Source organism: Haliotis asinina, chromosome 8 (genome assembly GCF_037392515.1).
Source record: "Haliotis asinina isolate JCU_RB_2024 chromosome 8, JCU_Hal_asi_v2, whole genome shotgun sequence".
Classification (NCBI taxonomy): Eukaryota; Metazoa; Mollusca; class Gastropoda; order Lepetellida; family Haliotidae; genus Haliotis; species Haliotis asinina.
The window spans coordinates 51,528,105-51,554,558 of record NC_090287.1 but is presented as its reverse complement, the minus strand read 5'-3'; the positions used below and the strand labels follow the sequence as shown (position 1 = coordinate 51,554,558).

General features: G+C 40.9%; 1 protein-coding gene across 1 annotated transcript; it reads right to left on the bottom strand.

The window, feature by feature from the left end:
* Positions 1–1,044: 1,044 nt before the first annotated feature.
* LOC137294171 (transmembrane protein 196-like) lies at positions 1,045–25,338 on the bottom strand. Its single transcript, XM_067825158.1, has 4 exons — positions 25,105–25,338; positions 23,759–24,520; positions 5,427–5,483; positions 1,045–2,853 (listed from the first exon to the last, which is right to left on the bottom strand). The coding sequence occupies exons 2-4, from the start codon at positions 23,909–23,911 to the stop codon at positions 2,518–2,520; spliced, it is 546 nt and encodes a 181-aa protein (XP_067681259.1). The 5' UTR covers positions 23,912–24,520; positions 25,105–25,338; the 3' UTR covers positions 1,045–2,517.
* Positions 25,339–26,454: the final 1,116 nt, after the last annotated feature.

Genomic DNA, 26,454 nt, shown 5'->3' with positions numbered 1-26,454 from the left:
AGTTTTCATGTGCCAAACACCACTCAACACGCCTGTCTTTATGTTCTTGTTTCATGAGAGGAGAAGGAATTCCAGTCTTTTTCTCCCATCCAAGATCAATCAAATTTCTTCTAACTGTAGATTTTGATACAACTGTTGATCCCCTTTCTATCATTTCATACCTGATGTTGGAGATGCTTGCCCTTTGCTATTTAGACGCTAAAATTCCCAGCCGGACACGATCTGAGAAGTCCAATTTTCTGGGTCTCCCTGCTCCTTTCTGATGCCCAAAATCCTTTCCCTCTTTAAAATTCTTCCTAATCCTATACACAGTAGAGAGAGGAAGTCCTGTTCTCTCTGCCAATGTATTTACATCATCAATTCCTTGATTACACAACTCAAAAATCAACCTTCTTTTATCTTCAGCAGACATTGTTGACAGTGCTGAGGAAAATGACGTCTGTTACAAATTCAGGGGAGGTAACTCTAATTGTACTATACTCAGTAGGCCAAGATGAGTTACCTCCCTTATACCATTACTTAGTTTTAAGTATCAGTGAATCAGTTGAGGTGTTAGGATAGCTCAAAGTAAGAAGAAAAATTCTCAATAATTATGAACCAGACTATATGTTTCTACCCATGAAGATCTGGGCTCAAATTGATCTTCAGTAACCCTTGTGTCGTAAGCGGCGACTAACAGGACCGGGTGGTCAGACTCGCTGACTTCATTAACACATGTCATCATATTCCACTTCGATGCTTATGATGTTGATCATTGGATTGTCTGATCCGACTCGATTATTTACAGACCGTCGCCTCAGCTGGAATATTGCTGAGTGGGGCGTAAAACTAACCAGACTCACTTACATAATGCTTCACTGTGATCATGTGAAAGGACAACATATGCATCGATCCGATATAAAATTGTGCGGTTTTAGGGTTTTGGAAAACAGACTCACGACTATCGAATATCACTTTTCTTTCTCTCGTTCAATACGCGTAGTAATCTCTCCCCCTATCTGTTATACCTACGCTCTCTGTGGCAACACATAAATCAGCAAATAGTTCGTGGCTCTATACATTTTAATCATAGTTCACTTCATACACGTATGTTTATTTTTCAAACTGGTGATTCAACGGCTACGATGTAACTGAATCTATGTAACAACAACACACAACAACAAAACCGTCGAACAGCATACTTCATGCACCAGAAAACAATGGGTGACACGTGATCACAATCCACCAATCACATGCCAGTCATCACACAGTGCAAAAGATCTCCTTTTTTAAAGGAAGAAAAATATCTTATTAGTTAAAATGCGCAAGTTATTCATGTCATCATAGTGTGAGGCATTACACCAGTGTAGCGGAAATAAGTGACTGTCATGCTAATTTCAAAGAGAAAGGGAATGAAAACACGTATATATCGAACGGTTCATGCAAGACACGTCTCCAAAAGGTCATGGGATGCTGGGTGGTAAAGTTTCCTAAATATTACGAGCTGTGACGCAAACTGTTTAAAATGAAACAGGTTTTGAAGGTGAAATTGTGAATGTCAATGAACAGAGCACACGAGAGTTCCAACCATGCAAGCATGTGCTTAACGATTGCCATTGCAAATATTGCCTCTGAGCTTCGTAAGGTTAATAGATCATTGAGTGTTCAGAGTCTCTCCGACTCCGCAAGACGCGCAGCGTTGGTTGATTTGCTGGATGTAAAAGTTTCGTCCACTCCCTTGTAATGTTATTATTTGGCAAATCAGGGAAATTTGGCACCTTTCCTAAAATCACAGGTCATAGTCTTGATTTGTATTGCATTTTACTCCATTGCTTTTCTCCTTCTTTCTTATTGCAGCAGATGTCAGGACTGAATACTGGGTAGGACGAAGTCTCTGCTCGAATACGAGTTACCTCCCCTTGAGAGACTGACGGGCTCTGTACATATGTATCTCTGCGCGTTACTCAGGTCCCACAGTCTCTGAGATGGTTCCTGCATGTTCGTCACATAGAACGGCGTGTGTATGTCACACGTTGTTTCGCCCCGCTGGTTCTCATTGTTCGATTCAGACTGACACTCCTTCATGATTTCTCGGATATCAAAAGGTGTCCGCTCTTTCTGCGTTCTGTCGGCAGTTCTTGGAGACATTATGTCCAATTCCACTCCCCCCTCCTCTAGAGGCTGTGAGTTGGTCACGTGACCGGTCAGCGTCGTTGGGTTATCGTCACCGCCTCCCTCCCCCTCCTCATCTTCCCCATCCCCCTGTGTGGAAAATATACATATACACATAGAACTGGAGAAAGTTCTATGATATACAGCAGCCTAATGACTGTGAGGGATGCTGAGGAACACGGGGCACACAACAAGCAAAAGCAGAAGCTCGACAGTGACGGACGGACTGACGTCACGAAGTCTAACAGACACAGGCTTTTCGGGATTTGGAGGATGGGTGGTGATGTCAGGAAGAGGTCTGTTGAACCAGGTGGCAGAGGCGGAGGAGAGGCGGGGAGAGCGGTGCAGGAAGTGATGACGTAAAGCTCACACAGCGGTGACGTCTTCATTTTCAGTGAAGGGTCTGGTTACTACTACAATATCCTTCTGACCTAATACCTTAACATGGAACATCCCCTCACGCCTTTTACACATCTCCTCTTTGGCCACCTTGGCTATTCGGCAACTTAGGGCGCTGGAAATAAGGCACACAAGACATTCCGAGCCCGCCGTTGCCAGGGCAACGAAGATGAGAATGTCCTTGTTCTCCTTCTGGAAGGTGTGTCCGTCTGTCGTGTGATTGACCAGACCGAGCCTCAGCAGCTGGATACTGACCACAGCTGTTACCAAGGAGACCACGGAGAAAGCAGTGAAGCACATTATCTGGAACAAATGGTTGTGTCATAAATCATAATCATGGATTTGTTCGTTTACTGCACTGTAAAATCATATTCATCATCGAGTTCAACTATCCTGACCATACGACCCGGCATTTTAAAAGCATGGGTCGCTGAAGTCGAATTCTAAGCGGGGACACAGGTAGATACGGATGAACGTGATAGGAGGAACATACTATGATGTCATGAAACAGAGCAGACGGCACCGTGTGATGTCACGCAACAGGGCAGCAAATGTAATGGTTGAGAACAGTGGATGACCTCACAGAAGAGATCTAGAGCAGTTTCTAATGGGTAATATCATGAAAAGGAGTAGAGGGTGATATCATGGAACAGAAATGTGGGTGATATGTGAAGATAATGAATTATAACATTAAAGTTACCATCGTAACTTATTCATCTCGACGAGCATAATCACTAAATACTTTAAATCTAGACTGAAAGAATGAGACAATCAAAATAACGGCCGATTGTGTCTGTATACCTTGTTTATTTGCAAACGTACAATGTTTTGGTTCATTCCACTGCATTCAGCACAAAAAGTTCGGTCTAGTACCGTGCAACATTTGTAGATTGAAAATAGCGCGTTTATACAAATTAAGCTAAACGGTAGCTGAAACGGCGATTTCTTAAATGCGTTTGAACGGTCAAACTTTCGAAATCCATACTTTCATTCATGGTCAAACGTTTGTATATTAAGAAACTCTCAAATATCACACAACAACGTAAGCAACGGCTACTCTGTTAACATGAAGCTTTCATCAATTTGGGGTTACTCGAGGTTAGGTCAACATCACCTGTATAGGAATGCACAAGTCTCGAAGACGACCGAAGTGACACCTCAACAATACCATGGCCCCAGTGACACGAATAGAGTGATTTTTTGTACACTGTGGATAGATTGCAACTCTTAATGATGGCATGGGGTTCCGGAGAGTATTGACTCCAACAACAGCAAATTACGTCGTATAGTGTTTATTTACAAACAATGAAAACAAAGGAGATACCTCTTGCTGTTATTACTAGGGACGCACGTGCTCCAGTTTATATAACTACGGCACGTGACCGGTTTTGACCAATGGGTAACCGACATTGCTGTGCAAGTCGAGATAGTATACACTGTGCAACGAAATGACGTCACGTTGTGACATATGAAATGAATACTATGCGGGTAGCGTATAACGATAAACATTAGGAATTGCTGACGAGTACCTCAAGGCGATCGTTGTGCAGCAAAGATGAAGAACGGTCTGAAGTAAACGCTCTGACTGACAGATCCTAATGGACAGCTCCTCCTTTGGAACCTATTTTCAACTACATACGACCAACAAGCTGACAACATTAGCCTTTCAAAATCAGCCTTAAAGAGGTCTCAAATCTGGTTTTCCCCGAATTGAGACCGCTTGACGACAATCTTTGGAACTTCTCCAACGGACCATGCAGCTGCAGAACAGGATTAACATGTCCGCCGTGTCTGCTACCACACTGTCGGATTGACAATCTGCCATTCCGTTATACGTGTTAACAAAACCGTATAAGATTATAAAACTTAATTTGGAAATCCTCTCGAAACTGTGCACATTTAATTATCCGGACTAGATAGGTCTGCTGAGGGAGTAATCACTGAGGCACTGACGATTTCACGGACAATTCTGACTCTTTCAACGCAGTCACATAAATAAATCCATAAATTTCTTGTCCTTGTGTTAGCTTGACGCGACCACCCTCCTTCATCCCTCTCTAATTTTATGGTGGCTCTGTCATTCGGATTGATAAATTCGATTTATTTTCGAAATTTTATGAAAATTCTAAAGCAGAAAATTGGCAATGATTTCTTACGGTTTGCCTCTTTCAATGTGACAGTCGTGAATTATACTCTGTTAACTCTTTCATGGCGTCAAACTTAGGAGAACTGTCTCTGCAGATTCAATTCGTTTCAGCATAACGGTAGTATCAGCTATTTGTTCTGCTGTGCCCCAACAATAACGCCCATTGATATCACCAACAATCCCTGGATGTGCCATTAGTGCTTCAGCCTGTTATATTCCATTTCAGAACATTCTTAATATGGGTAGGGCAAACCAACAGTTCATGATGCATTAGAGATGTGACCTATGCAGACACAGCTAACAAGCGTATTGACGCCATAGATTGAAGAGGAATTATTTGGTAGAGCGACGGAATTCTTCCTGATATGCAGACTTCAGAAGACGGTCAGTGCTCTGTGCAAACACACGGAATTCTTGTCAGCGCTCTCTGATTCAACGCCAACGACATTTACCAAAGGGCTCTGCTTGTTCCTTTCATCATCAGTGTACATATGCGAGTAACCTCATTAGGCGCGAGATGTTACTAAGATAGGCTTGCTTGACGTAGGGATCAGATGAAGATAGATGAAAGCTACACATTAAGATAAAAGAAGAATAGCGTGTCTCCGCAGTGTATTCCGAGTTAATGAGGAATAATTGTTGAATAAGGGTATTTTTAAAGTGGGGAAATTCCCATTTCGCTTGACATGACGTTGACGTTGACGTCACGTGACGTTTCATGTGTACTTACCACATAAGATGACTTCTTTCTTGCACACAGAACGCCAAGAGTGCCAGTAATGATGAACTGAAATAACGGTCAAACAGATTATTTCCTAATTCCCTACATACCATACTTCTCAAAAGAGCACAAAATAGACATTTTCAAAACAGAGTGGACTGATGCACTGACGGATTGTGAAACGTGTGGCAAAAAGGTTCATTTCTTTGATATGGACACTTTGAAATGCATTAGTATGTCATACGCTGGTCTCAAAGTCAAAACCGAATATGGTTGGGATCTGGGAGGTGTGTCTAGTCTATCATTATCCTATGCACGTTAAAGCAAAGGACAGCAGAACCTTCCATTGATCATTAAATGTGAAGATATAACCATAAATCATTTAAGAAGAACTTATAGCGCAAGAATCCAATCACATAAACTGGAGAGGATGAAAGATATATGTTGGTGGTGGAGAAAGTACACCATTTACGGTAACATCGATTAGGAAATGCAGTGAATTCAAAATTAAACTATAACTTCTGTGGATGCAACTGATTTCATAAATTATGTTATAAATGCACTGCATGTAACTGATATTATATATTAGAAAAACTGCATTGCATGCAACTCCGCTTGCTTCACTTTCAATGACCTATGCTGTAACACACAACACCACTACATCACACAGCACAACACCACAATAGTATATTTACATATCACAATGTAGCACAACACTATACGTGAATACAGTACACTACATTGACAAAGGCACATGCTTTGTATAAAACAAAGAACTGACGACAAACATGGGAACTTTAATGACGATGAGACCCGAGAAGATCCCGGTTAGAAACGGTCTTCATTCACCCATGCTTGTAGTAAGAGGCGACTAACAGGATCGAGTGATCATTCTCGCTGACTTCATTGACACATGTCACCGTGTCCCAATTGCGCAGATCGACGCTCATGATGTTGATCAAGTGATTGTCTGACCCAGGCTCGAATATTTACAGACTGTCTAGAGATAGCTGGAATAATGCTAGTGCGGCCTAAAACCAAACTCACTTATATATGTACACACACAATTTACTCAGATTCTCATCGTTTACTGAACACATGACATTAATCTTTACAAAGTTTCGAATTTGCTTCATATTACTCTCATGTGTACCTTTAAACAGAATGGAATGGTGTTTGTAAAACTTAGTTTAGACCTATTGATTGAAGTATGTGGCTACATTTACACTAAAAAGTCTACCCTTTTAACGGGTAGTATATTTTTATGAGGTGAAATTAGGCGACCACATAATTTGACGCAACTCAAACACAGTCCGTGTTTTATTCCCTCAATGCCAAATGCAAGACAACAACAAACACCACCTAGTAGCATCTATATACCGAATTGGTACAATGTGTAAAGTCCTAATGTGACGTCCGCCGTGATATCACTAAAAGAGGCGTAAAACCCAACCCATACTCACTCACTGAGTTTCCAGTCCATGGTCAAATACGAGAATTTCATCAATGTAAATTATACACTGCAATATGTAGCAATTTGATTCCTGCAGTGGCAATTTGTACAACAATGATTTGTGGCCTCTGTCAGAGATTCAAATGCACTGAAAGCCTAAAAGTTAGCGTGAGGACAAGTTACACGTGCAGTCTGAAAATGCAGTTTGAGACCGCGACTAACAACACCAGCTGAAGACCGGCATTCGAGGACCTTACACCCACGAAACCGTTGCCGGGCGGGAACGTCATCAGCGGCAAATTCCCTTGATCACCGTGTCAGTGGAAACGTCTTTGGGCAGCAGGTATCAGGGAGTGCAGACCCTTTATAGGACAGGTGTTGATCCAAAGCACAGAAGTCACAGATTGCGTTAGGTCGTCGAGTTGTTCGTCGTTGGCAGCGACGTGAGGAACGTGTGCGTTCTACATTGGCCAACACGTTCCTCAGACATGTCCACGATCGAGCACATGTGAGATGCACAGGGGAAGGCGCGTGCGGAAACGCCCTAACTCACCACAAAACAGACAACAACTTGCACAAGCTCTCCACGAAGAAAGGCGTCACATACATAACGTCTTTAGCTATAAGGCTGCTGTGTGCCCTATGGATGCAAGGGGTGGCCATACAGGGTACTAAGCGATGGTAGTATACATTTAATCTGTGTAACTCCGTACCTGTCTATCCTCAATATATGTGATTGAAAACGGGGTTTCACTGCCCCCAGCGCATGTCTGACGCCACGTGTTTCTGTAGTAAGCGTGTGATTTTCAGCTCAGGTTGAGCTATAATGCTGTTAACACGACTGGATTATGTTTGTGTGTCTGTGGGCACTCTGGGCAATGACAATAACCCCTCGAAAACCTTGTATACTTTATTTTGCCTGTCAGCTTAGTTTCAAGGAATACATGGGTGGTATTATGGGCTTAATCATGTTGAAAGGTTTATTGCCACCCACTACATACATAAGAAACGACAAAATAAATTTATGAACAGAATGAATAGAAATTCAGAAAAGAACCAAGTTAAAACAGCTGGGTTTACTTTGCAAAGGTAATTGGGTTCATTGTGATGGTTAAGTCCGATTTAAATGAAATGTACAGAGACTAACTCTCGATTATCAGGCCTCACGAACTCCACGAGTCGAGAAGGACAAAATAGCCGTTAAATATGTATAAATGAAAAAAAACAGAGTCAGGTGCTCAGGAGTTACCAAGTGTCTACGAACGGTTAAACATGTCGTGTAATCAACATGTAACAATTATACAAAGTTGAAACTTCAAAAAAAAGTTTTCAACTTGTCTCAACCAATGTATCTGGGCCTATTTTACAAAAGAAAAACAGGGTGATTGTAAGCCACTACAGTAACTTTAGTGCAGTGTTAAAGAATGGGGGTTAAGGTTGACCTTACGGTAGTAAAGATGGCTTCATGACAGGAGCTCCTGATCTGTTAAAATGCCTGACTTTGTCGAAATAGTCAGGAAAATATGCTGTTCATGCTCAGTTTTCAAGGAAATAATATGGTTCTCCAACTTGGCACCGCCTGGCACCGTTGGCATTTCCAGCTAACGAAGGCGGATTACAGAATATTACCACCAGATATTAATAATTTGCCTACATTTAACGACCGGGTTTAGAATATTGACAAGCTTTCAGCGAGTTGATTGTAAATCATGAACACAACATGTTGTATTATCAGCGGCTTCCACTGAATAAACATACTTCAGACTCGTTATCGACTCGATACCAAAACGAGGCAGTGTCAGCGAGTCACCCTGTCGTACCCTTATCATCACGAAGAATCGACTTAATTAAGTGAGTTTCGGCCAGCAGCTCTCCAGATGAGACATGAACGTGACATTAGATGACGTCATTTAGTCAGGAAAAGTGCAATCCTCATTGGCCGAATAAAGGTGAGGGCCACTGAAGACGTGCGGTGTGAAAGGAAATGGTAGATGTGTTAAAGTCACGCCAGCACCGTAATGAGGGACTGATTGTGGATTGACCTGACGCTCCACAAGACTACACTCATCAGTGAGAATTGCGATACCGGCTAATCAGCCGTATCTTTGCCATTTATGTGGTCTTTAAAAGTATACCTTTTTACGCTTAGGTTCCATTTTTCATTAGAACATGCGTATATGGCACTGATTAGACTTGTATAAGTTTTCCATGGATGATATTGCAAAGATTACCAAGTGTACTGCTAATTCTAGTATTTTTTTTTAAAAAAAAAAAAAAAAAAGCTCATTGACGTGTACTTTCAAATAGTTGTCTGAGGCTGTGGTGTAGCCTTGTGGTTAAAGCGTGCACTCGTCATGTCGAGGACCCGTGTTCGATTCCCCACATAGGCACACTGTGTGAAGCTTTTTCCAGGTGTCACCCGCCGTAATATTGCTGAGATATTGCTAGAGGCTGTGTAAAACCATATTCATTCATTCATAAGAACATGTCTCAGATTTAATCTTTTAATCATGTTTGTTCGGGGGCGTTTAAGGTGGTTAAGCTCTCTGACTTGGTTCAAGCGTGCCGTCGTATCCCCATGCTCACGATATCAATCACGTAGTCTGTATTGTTATATGCCCACGTTTGCAAACAAGTCGTGTAAATTGCATTTGACGTTTGATCAGACATTTCACTATTCATGTGATCGTCTTTGACGTCACTTTTTGTGATGCACGGATTACTATAATAAGGTGCAAAATATCAAACCTGTTTCGACAGCATATGGCGTCGCAGCCTTTCTATGTGGTCTGGTTTGTTTAAGTATTTGCGCGACTACATGTCTAGTTGTATTCGTTTTCTGATCACACTGTCCAATGACATGCAAAATTGGGATCCTAATTTTGTTCTTTTCGTCTTAATGGTACGACAAAGTAATTTCCATCTGTAGTGAAGAGACACATGCGATCGCCAATGTCGAGGAAGAGAAGGTAATTATGTGGCGGAAGTACTGCCAGAATAGACCATACAACTCAATGGGACGTATGTGGTAGGTGTTTGAAGCTCTGGTGAAAGTAGCAAGATGGTTTCCTGACACAGCTTTAATTAAACCAAAGCGGGATTAATCCAATAACCAGCTGGTCATCACTCCTGCATACGGCACGCTGCATACGATGGTGCTTCTCTGGTGGAGAAAAGTTCGTTGATCCGGGAAAACAATGCGGTTGTCATCTTGGCAATTTAGTTCTGATACTGACAAACGTGTTCGTTTATAAAATTAGTTCCGATGCGGGGAAATAATTTACATCTGAGACTGACAAACAAGTTCGTTGATGTTGACAGCCAAGGTAGTTCTAATGTGGAGGAACAAATTACAACTGATACTGACATACAGTTAATTATGACAAATAACTCTATCTCTGATGCAGAGAAACAAGTTAGTTCAGTTACTGACAAACGAATAACCACTTGGACAGCACTCCACACACGAGAATTTAGTTGTGATACTGAGAAACGAACTGGATGATCATGGCACTCAATTTCTGATGCATAGAAACAAATTAGAGTTGATACTGACAAACAGGTGGGCTAATTTTGACAAACAGCTCAGTGGAGAAACAGTTTAGTTCTGATACTGAGAAACAAGTCAGATGATCCTGGCACGCATGTTCTGATGCATAGAAATAAATTAGAGTTGATACTGACAAACAGGTGGGCTAATTTTGACAAACAGCTCAGTGGAGAAACAATTTAGTTCTGGTACAGTTAGTTGATCTTGACAAAAGAGTTCTTATGCTTTTAAACAATCTCAATCTGAATTTTATGAATGAAAGCAATTTACACCTGTTGATAACGAAACGGCTATTATGATACAGATTACCAAAACTGTGTTACTGACTGTGTTACTGACTGTGTTACTGTGTTACTGACGTGCGTGAAGAAAATGATAAAATGTATAGAATTTCGTATCTGATTCGACCTTTAGTTAGGTGAATCACGTTGCCGCTTGAAAGCTAACTGAATGTCATACATACGCCATCATTAATACAAAATGTTCAAAAGGCAGTAGCAATGGATTTCCATTGAAACGGCAATTTATGACGTATGACCAGAAGTATTATGCTTAATGAATTCAAACCATATCAACAGATCTGTTTATACTCTCCATATATTTTCCAGAATAAATAATACATAATAATAAATAACATATATACATGACAACATATGTCTTCTCTTGTTGATGCTACATCAGAATAACATCCATTATTCAGTTGACTAAATGGTGTTAACTTTGCGCGAACAACACGTTATTGGTCTGTGAAGGAGCATTCCCCATGTTTTAATACATGCCATATACTATGTCAGAATTAGTGTCAACTGCCACGACAGGAATCGCGCTCTCATTAATCCCCTGTCTCATGGCGACTGAAATATGTCCTTCCCAAGCCTGCACAGTGTATGAAATTCAATATATACCGCTTTATAGAACGAGCGGTATTGATATTTGACCGTCTGAGTGATTGCCTCTGCATACAGCCTCTCAGATTCACGTATTGTGAGCGCAGTAATACCACCCAAGAGCAGGAAGTAGCTACTTCTCTCAGAGCTGTACATGTTCCTACGCTGTTCAATTTAAGCCAAGTCTTTCAAACCTTGGTGAAAGGTCGACATGTGACGTTGATTTATAGCAGCGGGGACCATGACCTGCCCTTGGTATTGCAGTGCTGACCAGTCGGTGTATGTCGCGATGCACTTTAAGGAATAATAATAGTTAATTATCTGTTCATGATGCACGCGTTGTGGATACACATCATCTATGCTGAATACTTGTCACTCTCCGCCGCGATACAATATAAATACCGGAACCGGGCGCAATCTATTCCGCGATGACTCATTTGAAGGTCTGGGTTAAACTGGTGTTCAGAAACACACTTGTTGTGCGAGATGGAACTCAGATCCATACTGCTCAGATCGATGCCCGTAATGCCAGTCACTGGATATTCTGGTTAACTAACCCGACTGTTTATCGTCTTATAGTTGAAAATTTATTTAGTACGGCGTTAAAGCAAACAGACAAACTTGATTCACAACTTGATTCATATCAGGACAAGTGAACCTCTCGTGATCAAAGTCTGTCTGGAAACAGTGCTGTAAATATAAGAAATACAATTCATAATGGGTGGAACAACAACAGTCATGATGATTAGGAATGTCAGATAAAATCAGACCAGTAGAAACATGAACTACATTTCAGTCACCAACTGATCATGTGTTGGTGACGTTTTGGTATTTGCTTTTTGTGGTGTGTCCACTACTAAACATTTTGATCCCTTTCCAAGGTATGTATGGTGTAAATAATCGAGTTCGAATCAGACACCCACACCCAATAACTGAAAATCAAAGGAAGCGCTTTCATTGTAAGGCCGATGCCCTTGTCAGATAAACACAAGAGCTCACAAGTGAGTGTTGATGACTCGATACCAGATGAGAAGATCTTGTCTCGAATGGCAACTTCGACAAAGAAAATCTATTACTATTTGTTACTAATTATTCAGAATCTCATTTATTACTCCAAGTAACACGAGGTCATGCATATGTAAAGTCACACAGATAGGATTTGACATTTCGTTTGAACTCTACATTCCTCTGAACAATTCAGCATATTCGTTAACCTCTGAATGATCTTTTTACGGTAAACTGACAGCGCGTCATATAACGATGACGTCAGAAGGTCACGAAAATGCTTTGTTGTTAGCGTTTGATCCTAACAACAGATTCTTCGCTGTCACTGCTTGTGAAGTCGATATTAAAACTGGCATGGGTTATTATGGACATATTCCTATTCTTCAACTCCGGTAAGTGTGACCTTTGCGAGTAACTTTCAAACGGCCACTCTTTGTCATATTAGACAATGACGTTTACTTCCATTTATATTTTCGAGCTGATATCTCAGGACGACAGCTGTCTACACACGATGTTGTCTGAGTCGTTGGGTTTTCATCTCATATACCAAAGGGATGGTAATAACACATTCACGGTTGTTTCAAGGTAACGCTTTTCAAAGAATAATAACACACTCACGAATCACCTCTCATAGTAGATCTTACTTAAGATTCCGGGTTCAGGCTTTTCCAATAATCCTTTAAAGCACCAGACGTCATAAAATATATTTATGCATTAAAAAGAACGCGTCTGGGTTTTGCTTCTAATGGCGAGGCCGCCTCCCAGATTACGCAACTGGCACCAAAACGCTCATAACAATCCAAACTAAGGTTTGTATTAATGTGTTTTCGATTCTGGTTTTAGTTACTTCTATGAAAATTCTCTCTCACGAAAATGCAGAACCGAAATAAATATATTTTTTCAGTCTGTCGCTATGTAAATTTAACATTTATTCCTGATTTGGTCTTGCCGATCTCACTGACTGTTGTTCCTTTTGTATTTTGAATTTTAAGTAAATAACACTCAAAAGAAAAAAAAGCAAAATCCCATACATTTATTTCCGTACTCAGCTATGCATGGTGACATGGCGTCGTCGATATTTGTTCCCTCCAAATAGCTGATTGTTGGAGCAGTTTAGTCTTGATCACCAAATTTTACAGTAGACAGTTGTATCCCTTAGTCGCGCCAGGATTATCGGGCTGTACAATCGGGCACCTATACACGACATAGTGTAACCTATACAAGACGTCGTGTAAACAACAGGGTGAGTGAGTTTGGGTTTTACGCCACTTTCAACAATATTTCCATAATATCACAGCGGGGGATGTCCGAAGTGGACTTTACACTTTCTTCCCAAGTCTGGAATCGAACCTAAGCCATCGGCGCAAGGAGCAACACCTTTCACCACTAGGCTACAAGGCTACTTATCAGGCCTTTGTAACACCAATATTTCCAAATTGCTTACCAAACGGAAGTGTCAGTGTGATCGGAAAAAATGCATGTTTAATAAATAATGTTCCTCCTGACGCTTGGATGGAAGAATTACATGTACGGGCGATTTGAAAATCCGTTTGGAAAAAGCATAGAAAGGCTAATGATTCCGAATGGACATTCCCCAGAAACCCTAATGTCTCTTCGAATTCTAAACATTTGCATATCAAATGATATAATAGTCTAATTGCATATAATTCGTATTTGATTATGCCGGTGCAATGCAATTCCAGTAAAACTGAAATTAAGCAGTAACGAAAAGCTATAACACCAGCCCATTATCAACGTAGTTTTGTCGTTGTGAGCAGCGTGTACGATGATCTCACGGTACTGCCGTGTTTCACTGCTCTAAAAACATTTTGCGTGAGAGATTATGTATAGATTATACCCCTTAAATATTAAGTGTCTTTGAAGAAAAGATTCCGTGTGAATTAAACCGCCATTACTGTTCCAGAGAAAGCAAACGCTAAATCCAAATAGCCCTCAAGCGAGGGTCTTTAAGCCAAGTAAACTTTAGAAATGGTCCAACGAACAAAATAAATATTTGCGTAAAATGATATAATCTATTGGAACTAAGTAATGTAGTTTTGAATCACGTTTCGTTTCAGAAGGACAAAGGTTAGAGTCAAATGTGTGATCAAAAAGCCTTGGAAAATGCTTAGTTTTTCGTGTGGAAAAAAACTATGAGGACTCATACATCAGGATAACTATGCGTACAGGGGGTCGATACGTTCATCTTAAAAATATGGCAGCCATAACTACGAAATGTGATTAAGCTGTTTTTTGTGGGTAGACTGATACGATGAAATTAACTGAAATGAAATACAATATGGCTCAGCAAGTGTATGCAGTGGTCTTTATAACAGCGTGTCGCCATTCATTCTCCTTCATGTCTTCATGAGATGTTTAACCGTTAATGTTACACTTTAGTTAGTAACAGTTTGCATGCACAGGTTTAGCCCATTAATGACTATAGTGAAGGATTAGTTTCTACCGTTTGATCTGGTTAGTGCAATATGAGGCCACATTATGAACATGTTAACGTTTATTGAATCGACATAACGTGTTTCATGCCATGGTCAACAGAGGCATGTTGTTGCCTTTTCGGAAGAGCATTGAAACATATCGGAATGGCCAGATTGTTTTCAGTTATTTACCAGTATATGGATTTGTGTAGCGAATGACTGAAGAGAAAAAAAGTATTGCTCTGTAAATGTATCGGGAAACAGATGGAATGGACTCCATTCCAGCACGTAGTTTCGCGTGACCCCGGCCGATAAGCGAACACTTTAACCACAAGGCTACCCTACAACAGATTCCAATGTGAAGAGCGAGATTTCCATGTGGGTTCGCGAGTGTCACTACCCGTACCTTCGCTAATGTCATTACAACCACAATGAAAGAAATGATTGTATCAAACTAGGACGAACCTGAACAAAGATCTCCGCTCGGCTTATTTGAAATTCTACTGGTCTTGAGATCTACTTTGCCGTATGTTTTGACCGTGTTCTATGTGCATCATCCGTGTCACTAAATTCCTTTCCAGTGATCTATCCATGTATATTTACCGATATTTTGTCTTCTACGCGCGATGGAACCTTTTTCTATAAAATCGAGACATATTGTCTGGTCTTGGCGTTTTATGTTCAAACTAGCTCATGCTTTTAAAGCCGCGTATGCTTCAGACGAAAGATTGTAATTTTATCTCCTACTGACGTCATGATATGAAAGGAGAACTTTCTCCCAAGACTTGTCAAACTTAGGTGTTAAAATAAATCAATCAGCTGCTATTGACACGAAGATGAGCTTCTAGCGGTGGTTACTTAACACAGAACGGCTCTGCATTATACAGAAAATACGAAACTGTGCTCAAGGCAACAAGCTGGCAGGTTTTATGTAATTTCCGGAGCTGTCAATGTGACTACCAACCAACCGAGAATAAAACAAGATCGCACTGAGAAAATCTTACGGGGAAATTTGAATAGAATCAGTTCTTTGAGCACAACAGGGAAATAACGCCACGTAATTCGCTTCCTGTCGAGTTCATATAGAATTTTAAAGGCATTGTCGATCGCACGGGCAGATCTGTAAATTGGACGAACTTTTCTAGTTGTAATAAAGTGTTGAAGTTTACACCTAATTTAAACGTATTTTGCCGAAGGTAGTTCATGCAATTTGAAAAGGTGTCTAATTTTGTGGGAATGATTTCTCAAGGTTGTTGGAAAATGTTATACATTTTACCCTGAAGAAATCTGAGAAGGATGCATGAGCATTGACTAAAACACTCAGCCGCATTTTTTTAGATAAAAAGGCAAGAAAAGTTGGATATCCTTTTATATTACTTATAATAAATAGTCTCGCGTTTTTCTTCTCCCTGTGTGTCGTTAGTTATGGACGTTCTGATTATCCGGCAACACTACCGCTGCCCCGTAGGGATCTATGAATGCGCCAGTTTACAGTCTGTGATAGGCAATCTGATCGTAAATCACAGCAATATCCTTTCAGTTCGCGGATCTGAATTGGCTCAAAAAGTTTGGTGCCTGGTTAAGGGATGGAAGGTATAATGTAAGATAATGATCACTGGTTGTGCATAGAATAGTATTTGTGCTAATGAGAAGTAGTTGTGGGGAGATTACAACGTCTGGTCAGGATATGAATGGAAATGTTTTCGTCCCTGTCAAGCCGTAAGATAGTTCTGTTTCTTTTCGAATTTTACCAAAACGTTTGTCTCACTTTTTGTCGTTTTTTAAAACTGCAAACATTGAATAAGTCAATCGTTCTCAGTTTGATGTGGTCCAGCTTGTAGATTTTGAATAAACGGGAATATAATCCTGCAGCTCCAATAAATTTGTATATAACGTTTGACATTATGAAATGCACCACTGAAACGTACATCATGCAGTAAATGGGTAATTCTATATACGATTGCAACAATTATTAACAATAAGATGTCCAAGTATATATTATGGACGCGTGATCCCAACCATATGCCAGATTAAGCGCCATATGAACCTCTAAGCCCTGAAATATTTTGGTACTCTGACCAACAGAGACCTGGAATGTATCTTTAACTGACAAACAGAGGCTTGAAATATATCTCTCACACTGACCAACAGATGCCTGAAATATGTCTCTTAAACTGACCAACAGAGGTCTGAAATGCATCTATCACACTGACCAATAAACTCCTGAAAATATATCTCTCACGTGGACCAACGGAGGCATGAAATATGTCTCTTACACTGACCAACAGAAGCCTGAAATACATCTCTCACAATGACCAGCAGAGACCTGAAATATGTCACTTAAACTGACCGACAGAGGCCTGACAATATATCTCTCACAATGACCAGTCGAGGTTTCAAATATTTCTCTTACACTGACTAACAGAGGCATGAAATATATCCCTTATACTGACCAACAGTGGCCTCAAATATATCTCTCACAATGACCAACCGAGGCCAGAAATACATGATCTTTTAAACTGGCCAACAGAGGCCTGAAATATATCTCTTACACTGACCAACAGAGGTCTGAGATATATCTCTCACGTGGACCAACATAGGCCTGAAATATATCTTTTACACTACCCATAAGAGTCCTAAAATGTTTACTTTACACTGACAAACAAAAACCTGAAATATATTTCCTGCACTGACCAACAGATGGCTGAAAATAACCTCTCACGTGGATCAACTGAGGCATGAAATATGTCTCTTACACTGCCCAACAGAAGCCTGAAATATATTTCCTGCACTGACCAAACAGAGTCCTGAAATACGCATCTCACGAGGTCTGTAATATTTGTCCCGCTGACCAACATAAAATATTTCTGTCACACTAAATAAGATAAGGCCTGAGATATTTCTGTCATACTAAACACATAAGCCCTGAGTTATTTCCCTGACACTAAATACATAGTGCCTGAAATATCTTTCACCAAAATCACAAGACACCTCTATATTTTTCTAACATGAAATGACACACGCCTTAAAATATTTCTAGCACACGTAAACATGTTATTTTTTTCTGACACTGAACGCATGAGTCACGAAACATTGTCCCCTAATCGACAAAGAAGCTCCTAAATTAAGCTTTACCAGTAATTACCGCCCAGACGTGGGTGCAATAATTCGTAGATATATGTGTAAATTATACAGCAAGGTCTATTTGTCATATCCATTACTTAAGAAAGAGAACAATGTATGACCCATGGTCTATTTGATCCCAAAGATCTGTAATACTGTGGAAGAGCACAATGTCAATGGAAGTCTGGGTTATTTCTTTAACACCAATTAACAGAAAAAACAGAGTATAGTAGTGAACAAAAGCCTTCATTTTTCTAGTGATTTATATATACTTGTAACACAGGTTTTTGCAACTGCTCTCTGTTTTTGGGTTGCTTTTTTTTTCGTAGATAATTGAGACTGGTTGTTCTGTGGATTTGACGTTTTACATTTAACACTGACCTGAAATATTTCTATTACACTGACAAACAGAGGCTTTGATATATGTCTGCTTCCCCGCCCAACAGAAACTATTACTTCCTCTGACACTAATAAATATATAAATTACATTACTTGTTCTAAAATAGTGTCCTAACAACCACAGCGATGTGTTCAAATGTAAACATGATTTTTAAAGCATAGCTGTTCAGTCAAACAAAATACACTGAAACATTCATTCTCCGCTTCGGTGTTGGTACAATCCCCTGCTCAAACAACGGCTTCATCCCACTCCATCTTGTAACCCCTATCCCGTTCTTTGGAACTCTGATAAAACCAGGCTTAACCCTAATACTGAATGATACATTAGCACGTGGAAAAACTCGTGGAAAGTCGTCGGGATAACACAACCATGTCAATACCAGGAAGATGAATCGTTTTCTCTATTTCATCTTGTCTCATGACCAACAGCCACACGCCCTATTAGCCTTAACGCCCCTAATAGACTTTCACTTATCTGCAGCCCATGCACTCTGGTCAGGGAACGTCTTGGGTTGAACCGGGAACATTAGCATCGTAATAAGAACGGTTGGGGAACGCTGAGTTGATTCCAATGATTGAATTTAACCTCGGCGTGCGTATTGTAATTTTAAACTGAGAGCGCGTGTACTCAAAGCCACTAAAGCGTTGCTAATGTAACGGAATAGCAATGTTCTCTTGTATTTAAATTTTTAAAATTAAACGGGAAACAAGGAGAAAAAGATCTGTCGTCGTATATTGCCAGGTTTTGTTTCGTTTCCATCGAAAGGCAATGCTTAACTTTGCGCACTGACATTCTAAACAGTTGTGCATTGCTTCAAATACTGCATCTAAACATGTAAATTATTGCTATTGCGAAGTCAAAGCGATAAGTCATTTCAGTTCGTTGTAACCATTGTTAGCTATACGCATTTCTACTAAATATATTTGAAATGGCCGGGAAGAGTCTGTTTTGTCATTTCGATAGAAGCGTAGTTTCCTGTACTTTAATTTATTAAAGCAGCTGACTGTGTACGCACGATGCGTACTTTGGCGCAGATAGGCCGTAGTATGCAATTTATTTTGTATGCATAAAACAAGATAACCCTGATTTAAAACACCACATAGTGTAAATAAAAATCACACTATGATATTAAATACAGATTATAACAACTTCAAGTTTGAATGAAAGTTGAAGTATTGAAAAAAAATACGCTTGGGATAAAAAAACCCAACCAGTTCATTATTAATAACGTTTTCATCAATACATTAAGCGAAGACAGTAAACATGAAATATTAAAACTGGCTTCATTTTAGGCGATATTTTACAACATCCGGGTTCGTGGTAACCTGTGCTGACAGAATATGGTGTCACAATATTCTTCAAAGATATATTTTTACTTTGAGTGGCCATCGTCCAGACACATGAAGCACCTCTAAGTTTAAAAAGTAGGATGGATATATGACTTTAACATATAACGTAAAGTATCATGCGAAGCTGAACGTTGGCTTCATTTAACTCGATATTTCCCTATATCCGGCTTCGTGATAACCGGTGCCGACAGACCGTGGTTTCAGAAACTACTTCAAAGTTATATTTTAGCTTTGAGTAGCGTTTTTGTCCAGACACTCGCGAGGCATTGTTTAAGTTTTAAAATACAGCAGGATGTATTCTGTTCTTCTGTCCTCCGGAAGCGAGGATTTTGAAGTTAGACTCAATCATCTGATATTGATTTGGAAGCCCACGTCATTATTATTTAAAATAACTTTGTAGTGGAATTGATCCAAACTTGCATGTTCCAAGCAGGATTTTCCTTGACATAGCTCGTCTTTGTTGAAGCCCATATTCAACGTGTCACGCAACATCATGCTTGATATTCAATCAATTATACTTCGATTACAATGATGTTTTCATCTCGTGGAAATATGTATTGACATAATAATAGTATATATAATACTTTCGGAACGTGTGTAAAGATCTTTATATCAGTTAGTTACATGAAGTGACATGTACCGATGGATCACAGAGCGGGTTCAGCACCGACAGATCACAAAGCGGATTCAGCACCGATGGATCATAGAATGAGTTCAGCACCGATGGATCATAGAGCGGATTCAGCACCGATGGATCATAGAGAGAGTTCAAAACCGATGTATCATAAAGCGGGTTCATGTAATCAACCACCGAAGAGATATCACAGCCCCAGTCTCCCATCTCCCTTGGGGATGTACATCCTCGACAGTACATATACACTAGCAGTCCATAAAGCCATGGAACTATACCGCTATGTCATCATACATACGAATCAAATATACCCTATCAGTCTCTCATCTCCATCGGCATTACACTGATATGTCAGCATGTAGACGCTGTACCGTTCGTCTCCTTGGGGATTATACTTCACTGCTAGTAAACTAAACCAACGTTTGCAGGCCCATGTGTCTGGTGGATATACATATGTATGAATATGAATACTCCAGCAGCAGCTATCAACTTCCTGGGCAGTATGACTAACTGCCACTAAATGTGCTTTAGTAGTCGCTCTCCACTTCCATGGGAGTAAACTAACTTGCCTGAATATACTAAGTCGTTAATAGTCTCCATCCCGTGAGTAAACCCACCTGCCATTAATACATTGTTGATGTCATTCTCAACAGCATCGGGATTATCTACCTAACTCGCGTATAACGGGTCGCCTCAGACAGTTTTTTCAAGATCTTATACCCGCCCCTTCTTATATATAATATGTTATCGGTTTGTTTTAGTGCCCATGAGAGACACCGTGGTCAGAGTAGGCATACTTCAGAAGACTTTTTTTAACTCCATGGGGAATTAAACCTTCCCCAATGAACATACGTCATACCCTTTAGTTTAGCAGCTTCTCTCCACAGCCTGATGAAATGCCTAACATACTGTTACAATCTCTCTCAATTGCCTGGGAGGTAAAAAAAAAAGTGTTGCAGCCAGCCTCTCCAACTCTCGTTCTGTTTCATCCAAACAAGTTCACTTTGATATATTTCGTTTCGTCGAAGTCCCTGAAGAAAAAGTCAATCCTTTACATGCCCCGGCGTAGTGACAACCCCACCTTGTTAGCTTGACACGTTGCTGACGGATTGAATCGACCTGGTGATCAAAATAATGAAAGAGACAGTGAAGCTTCAAGTATCTACTTCATCAGATGGACTAACTGCACCCCGTCGTCTGATTCTCATTTCCCAACTTTAAGTCACTTTCACATATTGATCACGAGTATACAGCGCTTCATACACCTGTGTATCTCAAGTTGACAGTAATGGTTGACATACCATGGCCACTAATTGGGCTAGAATCCTTAAATGCGATTTCACAGAATCTGAACTGGGACTTAAACATGCTGATATTATCAACTGATAGAAGTGAACTGAAGAATCTTGATCAAGATTGGAAAGAGGAAAGTCTAGGTCACACCGTCGTTAATGCCAGAAAATGCGGTTCTTCAGATCTGAAACTCGTCATGTGCTCACAGATTTTTCATTCGACCAGGCCTAACACACAGGCGCTAACTAAATAACCCGGGAACATCCAGGTTAGTCTCGGTCTTCAGTAATCCGTATGTGCCATGTGAAGCGACTAACGGGATCAAACGGTCTGGCTCGTTGTCTTGGATGACACGTATCATCGTATCTCAGTTGATCATGATGTTGCTCACTGGAGTGTGTGGTCCAGGCTCGATTATTTACAGACTGATGGAATACTGGTAAGTGCGGCTATAAACAACACACAAACAAACCTAGGTGGACAACAGGATTGCAACTTACAGCATTCTGGACAAGCTAGAGTGACAGTTTAGTCCTTATCATGGGGTATCTACAGCAACAATGTATGACACGGCCATTGTCGATGGGGATATCATTGTGTGTGACAAGAAAATGCCGGACAAGGAGCTACTTTCGTCATCAGTATCGTCCTAAAGCGTGGACGTTGCTGGTGTCATTTACACCTGACAGTGGAACGTTAGCATACCCGTCTGTAGTACCGGGTATAGTCGTCAGAATCCTTGTTACGTGATCCTGGGTATTGACTTGGCGTCTTTCTACGTGATCGAGAAAGCAAGCGGAAACCGTTGTCTCGTAGGCTTCGATTGAAGGACAGTAAACACAGCATTCATTGGTCTTTCGTATCGAATGAAAACAAAGAGCGGGCTGCGTGAAGTTTGTATGTAAAGTTAAGATCTATAGAGCAGTTTGTTGAACTTTCGATGTGTTTGCACACATACATGTATTCCACGTAACGTGTTTGTTGCGCGAAACAATGTGTAACCAGTTTAGACCGAGTACATGGAAAAGGGATAGTCTAGGATCCACAACAAAGGGATAGTCTAGGGGTTGACGATCGTAACTCGGAAGACAAGGGTTCGATTCCTCGCATGGTTAAAATGTTTGAAGGCCATTATTGGTATCTCCACCCACCCCATATACCAGTATTGCAAAAACCAGAAACTTTATAACCTTATAAAACAGTACTCATTCATTTGAAAGCACTACCCGTTACAGTGACGGTCCAACAGACTATTGCGTAAGCGATACTAAGTCGTGTTGTTTTAGCATCTTGGCTCTTCTCATCCGCAAACACTTTCGTCCTCAGTATCTATCATTGACCGTAGATGAAGTGTGAGTATATCTAGCAATCCCGTCAAGACCCCAGAGGTAACGGCACGCGACAATACACACGCGATGCTGAGCGTACGATAATTACCATTTGCTTACATCCCTGTTGGTGGCTGCATTCAATATTTATCATGCCAGGATACCCAGAGTCCAGAGGCAGAAGAGGTGACAATTCCTCACAACTCACGACCTCAAATAATATAATGCCAGTCATGAAACTATAGGTTTTCTATTGTTACTCTAAGACAATGAATTCATCTACTTTGCCCAATCTATGCTATTACCTTAAGTTTCAAAGTGTCATTTTCTGGCCTGTCAGACGAAACACGGGGGCTCGTGTTAGTTGACGATGATAAATCGCTTTCAATGATGAGTAAAAATGTAACGGGGGACATTTCCTAATTGACAGACAACAGATATATCTTGAGCAGCGTCCATGCTGTGCCAAGGATATGGGAGACAAATCCAATGCAATGTTATTTCTTGCTGTAGGATATATAGGACATATGTCAGATATATTCCGCGGCACTGTCATTTTGTGTAAAGAATGGGGAGATATATCCAGTGCAATGTTAAACTTCTTGCCGCACAAAATATAGGATAAGTCAGACATATCTAGAGCAGCTTTCATGCTGTGCAAAGGATATATGAGAGATATAGCGAGGGTAATATTAAATCTTTTGCCGCAGAATATACAGGATAATCATGTGCACACCGTGGCCCCCATCCCGCACCTCAAATATCATGCTAAACAAAGGATACAAGACATATATATCCCGTGCAGGTTTCATGCTGCATACATATAAAGGATCTGCGGCGAAATAACCTACAACTTTCGCACATAAGTAATTTAAAAATCTACTCACAAATCCCCCGCTCCAGATGGGCGATACACTGTGGGCCAGCCACACCTCTGCCTTGATGCTAGAGATGACACCGACTACGACGCTTAGTAACCCGAAAAAGGCATGGAAACCGGACACAATGTAGACAGCCGTTACTACCAGTCGGATCATCATGGAGACGGCGGTGGAGCGGACAGATGCTAAGTTGCTGAGCGTCAGGTGGTGCTGTGGACAGATGCTTAGATGCTGAGCTTCAGGTGGTGTTGTGGACAGATGCTAAGGGGCTGAGCGTCAAGTGGTGTTGTAGGGAGATGGTTAGAGTTTGAGCAGCAAGCGGTGCTGTGGTTAGATCTGTAGGCGTTGAGAAACAAGTAGTACTGACGGCAGATCTTCAAGGGTTGAGCAGCATGTGTTTCTGTGGGCAGATCCTGCAGAGGACAAATACCTGATGATGCGTTGTGTTTCTTCAAGTTTTACGCCTGAACTTTAATTCTTCCAATTAAGCTGTTTAAGACATGAAAATAAGTCTTTGTATATACTGTTATATCTTTAACGATTCCTGAATCAGTGGTGATGAAATGTTGAAGCAGAGTGACGGACACGTTAGCTCCCTGTCAATGAATAGGAGTTGGTTCCATGTAGAGAGCAAAGGAAGCTGTCTGCAAGTTTAACATCGACGTCGCGGTTGGAGATGTGTTTAACAGTGACGTCTGCTCCTCGTCGTCTGCTGGGAGAAATGGCGGGAAATAGCGGCAGTGGCAGGAACGAGATGCTGTGTAAATACTGCAAATACAGAAGCATTCCTTCAATATCGACCCTTCACATTTAGTATTCAGAACCAGAGTAGCGTAAGAAAGGACCGAAAGTATATTTGACGATTTTGTTCTTCGACTTAGGTTACAAAATCAAATTTAAGGCAATTGTGATAATTGAGGTGGTGCTAGGGGCATTGGTAGATTTTCTTAGCAACAAGACTGGAAATTGCTCTGCTAGCGAAAGTGTTTTCTTTAGGTGCGGGATAAATATTCTTCCCTCACGCACAAGCGAGTCTCGATCTCTGTCGCACCAGGGCAAATGTGATTATCGACATCCTGAAAGTCCAACTGAGTTGAATGGCTGGAAGTCAGGATTTAGTAGACGTTCAATAGGAGTTAATAACGGCATTGCGTGTGTCCCCTGCTGAATTTACCAGCATGCACGACGAAACAACATAATAATTGCCCCAAAACATTTATTGATTTTTTTTCTGTAATACGGGAATTGACAGATATTGGAAAGTGAAAGGGAGGTTATTGAATTTTCAGAAAAAGTGTATCAATATTATATCGCTATTTGATATTTGTATGTTGATAAGACAGTAAACAAACCTGCAAGACAACAGTCCACGGGAGTCGTCTGCTTCTGTTCCAATGCCTGTGTCCTGTTGAGCGCGGTTGAGTGAGCAGTACCTGAGGCCAGTGACAGAGCTGTGTCTGACAAGCGTCCAATGAAGCTTCAAAGTTAATAGGACATTGCCTAAACAAGTCAGGGGTCACTCTCACGACTAACAGGCATCATAGGAGACAGACCGTCCGCCATTCTCCTTCTTCGATCCCGCGCATGCTCAGTCAATCGATCGATCGGATGCAAAGCTGGTCGGAGCGAGGAAGGGATATTGATCAGCAGAATTTGCTGGAGGATGCCAGCATCAAGATCGCCACAAATAGAATTTCATTTCAATAGAATCTCCTCTTTCAATGCTTTTGTTTCCGTTCACCGATGATTCCCGATCTCATACTCGGGTAATGCCGGAAAACTGTGACGGATTGCCAAAGGCCGGCGCTGCCAACACATATGTCAGTCAAGAAACCACGACAGTTCAGACCCCGATAGATTCCCAGCTATTTTAAGAAGTAAAAAAATGAGAATTCTTCGAGCAGCGACCCTGAAGAAACAGCCAGCTCACTACGTCAAATATCGGTTTTGATTATTGGGTTTCCGTCCATTTAACCGCTTTACTGTGCTAAAGAAGGACACATCTCTCCCTTTTAACGCAAGCGAGACTTTTTTGTGTCTGTCAAAATATTTGATGTGGAGGGGTAAACGGGATTACTGGCTCGGCTGGTCTGGCTCTTTAATCATCAACGGAGACTTATATGTCCATACTGTCCAGTATTCTGCCTGGATCAATCGCAATCTGGAGTCCGGTCTCAACCAGACAACTAACCCAATACGGATACACGACATTCATAGAAAATGCATGTGTTTTTGCAGGGAGCAAATTAGTCAGTTTGAGCGTGAACGTTTTTACTACGGAACATAGTTCTCCGACCACTTGTTTCCCAACCTGAAACGTAGGAATTCTTAGATTTAGACCGTTTTTAATCTATAATTTATGATGGGATAGGATATGATGCAGGTGGGTACGGCATCAGTCCTGTCCTTCTGAATCCATCCTCCACTATCATTGATACTAATACGACATCTGTCACTTCATGAACTACTGCAGCCTCTGCGACTCCACCACAACACGTGATGACTTTACCTCCGCATTTATATTCCACAACAGCTATATCTCTGCTGGGGCGGTTGGGTTGTCTAGTAGGCAAAACGTCAGCTTGTGACGCCAAAGACCGGAGTTCGATTCCCTTCATAGGTACAATCCGTGAAGCCCATTTCTGGTGTCCCGCGCCATGACACTGTTGGAATATCGCTAATAGCGGTGTAAAACCATAGTC

What these genes read in the sequence shown, in the direction of transcription:
- LOC137294171 (XM_067825158.1), bottom strand. Translation starts at nt 23,911, where the DNA reads ATGATGATCCGACTGGTAGTAACGGCTGTCTACATTGTGTCCGGTTTC. An exon ending in CCATCTGGAGCGGGGGATTT is followed by an intron (nt 5,484 to 23,758) that starts GTGAGTAGATTT and finishes CCGTTATTTCAG; the next exon opens with TTCATCATTACTGGCACTCT. An exon ending in GAAAGAAGTCATCTTATGTG is followed by an intron (nt 2,854 to 5,426) that starts GTAAGTACACAT and finishes CATTTGTTCCAG; the next exon opens with ATAATGTGCTTCACTGCTTT.